This window comes from Onychomys torridus, chromosome 22 (genome assembly GCF_903995425.1).
Source record: "Onychomys torridus chromosome 22, mOncTor1.1, whole genome shotgun sequence".
NCBI classification, from domain to species: domain Eukaryota; kingdom Metazoa; phylum Chordata; class Mammalia; order Rodentia; family Cricetidae; genus Onychomys; species Onychomys torridus.
Window position 1 is genome coordinate 14774932 of NC_050464.1, and position 6943 is coordinate 14781874.

Here is a 6943-nt window from a genome sequence, read left to right on the forward strand (position 1 = left end):
GACCAGTTTGAAATTTGCTGTAGCGATTACTTTGCTCTGTCATGGATTCTGGGGTGAATAGATGCTGTGTTGGCATGTGTTCCTGGGGAAAAGTCTCACACAACACTCACTAAAGATCTACCAAGATCGTCAACATTCTAGATTATTTACATTCTCAAGCAAAGAACTCAGAACTAAATGCATTCTTCAAAGAATAATAGAACCAATGTGAACCAATGAAAAGTCATATTTCTTAGGCTGTATGTTGACTAAGGCAGCTCAACGTCTCATCTTTATGACTATCACCTTACATGACTATTTCTGTTTTATCCTATGAGGATTAACATAGGACCCTTTAGTCCAGTAAGATGATTCCTGGATGAAGGAACCTTCCTCCAAGCTTGACACCCTGAGTACAACTCATAGAGTCCAAATGGTGGAAGAACAAAATTAAATCTACAAGTTGTCCTCAGACCTTCATACACATACCATTAGCAGGTCATGGACACAGAAATTAAGTAATTAATTAAAAAACAAATAAAAATGAAATAATTTTGGAGACAAAATAAAGTTCTCCTCTGCTACCTCTGATTACTTCAGCAGTTGAGAGATGAATACACACACATACTTAAACATGTACTTCTCAATCTCTTACCTCATCTGTATTCAGCCAATGGTCTCTGTGGACACCCATATCAGAAGCACTTCTCAGTATCTTGCTCCTTGCTTCCTCTAGGCATTTCCTGACATTTCCCCATTCTTCTGACTCTTCAAAGACCTTTTTCTCTGCCTTCTGTGGAAGCTGTCCTCTTGTGCTGCCTCAATGACACTTTGTGACTTAAGGGATAGCTGATGTTGGCCAAACTACTAATAAGATTTTCCAAGACACTGCAAAACCAAAATTATCATACCTGGAATTTCCTCAGCAGAGACCTGAGGTCAGAACAAGCATAGGTGTGCAGTGGAGCTGGCCGGAGAGTCCATCCTGACACTCTCACACAATGGCTACTGTTCTACCCAAACAAGCCCTCCCTTGAGGGCACATCACACTTCCTTCTCTAGCCCTGGACATCTTCAGTTACTAGTGCAGTTGCATTAAAACCCTAGCAGCAGCACCACAGGAGCAACAGGACCCTCACAGACAGTGTCCACAATCAGAACTCTTCCAGAAAACAGCACCACAATCTTGGTCAGATCTGTGTCCTTATCAGCCTATTGCAGGATAGACTGAGCAACAGGGCTTCTGCCATCCATGCCAGTTGAGGAGCACAACCATGCCAAGTGTTCTCTCTGACTCTAAACCTCTCCTGTAGTCACCTTTCTATCCCAGCTGAGGACACTGGACAACAGAGATATCCAGGGATGTGATACATTTTCGATCATCACATTCCCAAAGCCAAGAAAAATTAGGATTTGGATTTCCCTGCCATTTGGAATCCTAAAACTCACTTTATAGATATACTCTGCTTCTGTTATAAGGTTAAATTCAGCAGATCTAGTCAAGAAGCCCCTTTCTGACTCTACAAATGTCACTAAAAACACCAGAATGGACTTAGCCTGGTGTGAGCCAGACATGAGGAAAGAGGAGAACCATCTATGAGAAATGAAATCTCTCCAAGCACATGGGACCTATGATGCCAGCTGAGGCAAGATGACAGCACTAAATTGGCAGCTTAGGGACTTTTTCCACAAAGGGTGCATTCTGGACCTCTCCTGGGAATGCCTACACCAGACACCAGCTATTATTATGTGCTCTGCCAAGACTTTATTTACTTGGAGATGAGGGGTCAGGGGAATAAGGTATCTTGGAATAGTTGGCACTAAGGAAATTCAGGAATAGTTTCACTAGGGATCAATTAATCATGATGAACCATTGCTGGAGTCATGGTTTCTTGTTTTGGAACACATATCTCTCTTGCCTTTTTCCATCCATCCCTTTGGCTCAGTCTAAGCAGACATCTGAGAAGGAGAGTGTCCCTAGAATGCTGAGAGGCAAGCAGAGCACAGAAGTTTGTATTGAAAGACTCTAGAGAATCAGTCACTATGCCAGGAAGCCTCAGCGATCATTCTGTCTCCCCATGCCCTACCTAAGATTGCAGCGGTTTATAGGTGTTCACGGCCATGCTCAACTTTTTACATAGGTACTCTAACTTAATTCATACAATGCTTGCTTAGAATACATGGAGCCCTGAACATCATATAAGCCAAGTGTGGTGTCACATGCCTGTAATCCCAAGTGGAAACAGGAGGATCACATATTCAAGGTCATCTTCGGCTTCCATAGCAGGTGTAAGGTGTGAGGTCAGCATGATCTACATAAGACCCTGCTTCCAAAACAATGGCAAGGTGATAAAATGGGGAGAGATTAAGAAAGCAGGAGATGACACAGAACTGGTAGTTAGTTTTATAGAAAGGCTTTCCTGGTTCTGATTATTTTCTGAGTATTCTCAGCCAAGTCTATGAGAAGTATAAGGAAGAAGAGATCTGTGTTTGGAAAGATTCAAGCTACTGTGTAAAAGAAAACACCAGGGACAGGGACACCAACCAGATTGTTGCTGTGGAGCTGGAGAGAGGGGTCAGCGATTAAAGTGCCTGTGGTTCCACAATAAAGACCTGAGTTTGCACCCCAGAACCCATGCACAAGTCAGACCTGATACCATGCCTCTGTAATCCCAGCATTCCTACAGGCAGATGAGCGGGGGAGACAGTACAGTCCTCTCCCTAGTTTATAGATTGCTGTCTCCTCTTTGTGCCTCCACATGTCTTCTCTTTAAAATCTCTTATTTGTCTTTTTCTATCTAGGTTACTCTACCCAGGATGATAATTTTCATAAAACCCCTCCCCTCAGGGCTCAGGGAGCTATGTGGAAGAGGAGGTAGACAACTAGAGAGCCAAGGCTGATGGGTAATACCAAGGAAACTGTCCTCCAGACACAACAGGACTGATGTACATATGAACTCACAGAAACTGTGGCAGCATGTTCAGGGCCTGTGCAGGTTTGAGCCAGATGGGGTCCCAGACCAGAGAGGGGAAGTGGACATGAGTTCTCACCCCTATCCAAGAAGCAATCTGCAGTTGACACCTGCTCTCAAAGGAAAACTTAGTGATGGAGTCTCCCTGGGAAAATAAACAATGCTGCTACCCAGGAGTAATGACCAACAGGAAGTGAACTCAGTGGTATAGTTGTGGATGTTGTCTCCTATTGCTCTGTGCATTTTTGTCATGCTGGTCTTTTGCTTGTATACTATGGTTTCTAGGTTTATGTTTTTATGGCATTTGGTGTGTGTGCGTGTGTGTGTGTGTGTGTGTGTGTGTGTGTGTGTGTGTGTGTGTGTTTAATGATTTTACTTTGCTTTTTTAGTGGTTTTACAACCAGAACATTGCTTCCCCTCCTTCCTCCTCTACCGTGCCTCCCCTCTCAAATCCCCTCTGCCCCTCCCCATCCACTCCTCCTCTACTGCTCTTCAGAGGAGGGTAGGCCTCCCAAGGATTTCAACCAAACATAGCATATCATGTTGAAGCCTAGCCAAGGAAACCAAATGTGAGGGAAAGTGTCCCAAAAGACAGCAAAAGAGTTCAGATACAGCCCCTGCTCCTACTTTTGTGAGTCTCACAAGAAAACCAAGCACTCAACAGTAAATTATGTACAGAGGGTCAGTTGAGCCAGTTCAATCTAATGGACCCCTATGAAGCCAGGTTAGTAGATTCTGTGGGTTCTCTTGTGGTGTCCTTGATCCCAAAGGCTCCTACAATCCTTCCTCCCACTCTTCTGCAGGATAAGTCTGCATAATGTTTGGCAGTGGGTCTCTGCATCTGTCTACACCAGTTCCTGGATAAAGCCTCTCTGATGGCAACTGGACTAGACACCAATCTAGGAGTAGAGCAGAGTATCGTTAGGAGCCATTTCATTAATTTCTTTTGCCAGTTGTGTTTGGTTCTATCCTACATCACTAGGCAATCCAGACTTTCCTGGCACTGCAGGCAATGTCAGGGGTGGGCTCCATCTTGTGGCATGGGTCTCAAGCTGGACCAGTTACTGGTTGGCCAGTCCCACAGTTTCTGCACCACCTATACCCAAGCGCATCTTGTAGGCAGGACAAATTGTAGGATGAAGGTTATGTGGCTGGTTTGGCATCCCAACCCTCCACTGTAAGTCATGCCTAGTTTCAAGAGATGGCCTGTATGCTATATTTTTAGGGTTACCTTTGTAGATTCTTAAGAATTTCCATTGCACTAGGTTTCTAGCATGTCTTGAAATGCCCCCCAATTCCAATTATCTCTCCCAGGATGCTCTACCGCCAACCTTCCTCCACCTAATCTTTCCTGTTTGCATATCCCCACACCCTCTTCCATACATAATGTCTATTCTATTTCCCCTTCTCAGAAGATTCTCCCCAACCACTTGAACCCTGTTTGTAATTTAGCTTCTCTGGGTCTGTGGATTATAGAATGGGTATGCTTTACTTTACAGTGAATATCCACTTATGAGTGAGTACATATCATGTTTGTCTTACTGAGTCTGGGTTACCTCACTCAGGATGACTTTTTGTAGTTCCATCCATTTGCCTGCAAATTTCAAGATGTCATTGTTTTTAACAGCTCAGTAATACTCCATTGTATAAATATGCCACAATTTCTTTATCCGTTCTTAGGTTGAAGGACATCTGGGTTGTTTCCAGTTTCTAGCTATTACAAATAAAGCTGCCATTAACATAGCCGAGCAAGTGTACTTTTGGTATGATGGTGTGTCCCTTGGGCATACAATCAGTGGTGGTATAGCTGTGTCTTGAGGTAGATTGATTTCCAAATATTGATTTCCAAAGTGATTTCCATAGAGTCCCCACCACACCTTCCTGTACCTTGGTGCTGGATGGTTGAACTCATATCCTCAGGCTTGCTCAGTTAGCATTTAGAAACTGAACCATCTCCCCAACCCAAGCTTAATTCTGTAGCGCTCCCTCCACTCTGTCTTGTTCCCAGTATCCCTTCAGTAAAACCACTCTCCAACCATGACATTTAGATCTCATGTCTCTTGCTCAGAACTCAGACCAAAGCAAGCACAGAATATCAGATACTTGTGTTTTATATATAAGTTTATTATATAATTTATTAAATGAGCTGGTTGTGTAAGGTTGCTGAGGCATAGGAAGGTTAATTTATCCTATGCTATAGTGTTTACTAGTGACAGATTCCAATTCAAATATGTCTGATTCCCAATCAAAAGGCAACAACAAATCCTCAGAAAATACAAAGTTTTTTGGAGTTGTGGGCTTTGAAATATCGATTCTTAGACCCCTATTTGGTACTGCGTGTCCACTGCAGAACAAAGAAATCAGAAGCATCCCAAAAAGGACGTGAGATTTCATAAAGACAAATCCCAAAGCCCCACCAAAGCACTTGGCTGATAACAAACACTCAGTAAATTCTGTGTGATTTAACACACATTATAAAAACAATACATATATGTTTTCACTAAGAACATACAAAATGTGGCCAGTCATGGTGATGCATACCTTTAATCCCAGCACTCAGGTCAAAGACAGTGGAACTCTGAGTTCAAGCCAGCCTGGTCTACATACTGAGCACCAAATAATCCAAAAATGCATGGTGATACCCTACCTCAATATATGTATGTATGTAAGTATATAATTCATTCTCCCTGACTTCATTTTTGTTCTTTTTGTTTTGTTTTGTTTTGTTTTTGTTGTTTTTTTTTTTTTTTGAGACAGGGTTTATCTGTAGCTTTGGAGCCTGTCCTCAACTAGCTCTGCAGACCAGGCTGGCCTCAAACTCACAGAGTGAGTGCTGGGATTACAGGCGTGTGCCCCCACTGCCAGGCTGTCTTCATTTTTTAAGAGAATGAGCTTTTATTATTTATTATTTGTATGTGTGGATTTAGAGATCAAAGGACAACCTCTTCCATCATGTGACTCCTGGAGATTGAACTCACATCATCAGACTTGGCAGCAAGCCTCCTTTACCCACTGAACAATCTCCTCAGCCCCTTTCTGAATTCTTGTCTACTGAATAAAATGACACTTTAAAGGCCTATAAATATGGCTTTCCTATCACCTATGTTTTCTTGTTTATTTATTCTTTTGTGCTTGTTTGTCTGTGTAGGTAAATGCTATGGCATACATGTGGAAGTCAGAGAACAGCTTTCAAGGGTCAATTCTCTCCCTTGGACAAGGTGGATTACAGGGATCAAACTTGAACTGTCAGCACCTTTGAAGCAAGCACCTTTTCATTTTGAGCCATCCCAGGGCCCACATCTACCCTTTCTTCTAAAACTTGCTTTAATCCACACACTTTCAATAAAAAGCAACACATGTGTTTGTCTTAGTTAGGGTTTCCATTGCTGGGAAGAGACATCATGATCAAGGCAAATCTTATAAAGGAAAACATTTAATTGGGAGTGGCTTACAGCTCAGAGGTTAGTCCATTATCATCATGGTGGGACATGGCAGCATACAAAGCAGACATGTTGCTGGAGAAGGAGCTGAGAGTTCTACATCTTGATCCACTGGCAACAGAAAGTGAACTGGGTCCCACACTGGCTGTAGCTTGAGCATATGAGACCTCAAAACCCACCCCTAAAGTGACACATTTCCTCCAAAAAGGCCATACCTACTGCAACAAGGTCACACCTCCTCATAGTGACACTTCCTATAGGCCAAGCATTCAAACACATGACTCCATGGTGGCTATACTTATTTAAAGTACCACAGCGACCCAATTACACCCTATCTTTTGGCATGCTTTGCTTATTATAAATTAATAAAAACAATAATTGTAAAAAATCCTTGTTTCACTACCATACATTTTTTTTTCAGTCCCACTGGCCTTTATGTGTCTTCTTCGCACATTTTATAATCTGTCTGTCTGTTTTTTTGGTCTGTCTGTCTCTACCAGTGGATTCGGATCTATTCTATTTCCCCTCATCATGTATGTACGTGTGTGTGTG

The 6943-nt window shown here is 42.6% G+C and overlaps 1 protein-coding gene across 1 annotated transcript in view; it reads right to left on the bottom strand.

Moving 5' to 3' along the window:
- The window catches only part of LOC118572630 (cytochrome P450 3A9-like), a 36475-nt gene extending 35802 nt beyond the window's left edge, over nt 1–673 (bottom strand). The window contains exon 1 of the mRNA XM_036172356.1: nt 635–673. Coding sequence (XP_036028249.1) covers nt 635–673 — 39 coding nt within the window. The remainder of the gene's footprint in view (nt 1–634) is intronic.
- Between the last annotated feature and the right edge of the window lie 6270 nt (nt 674–6943).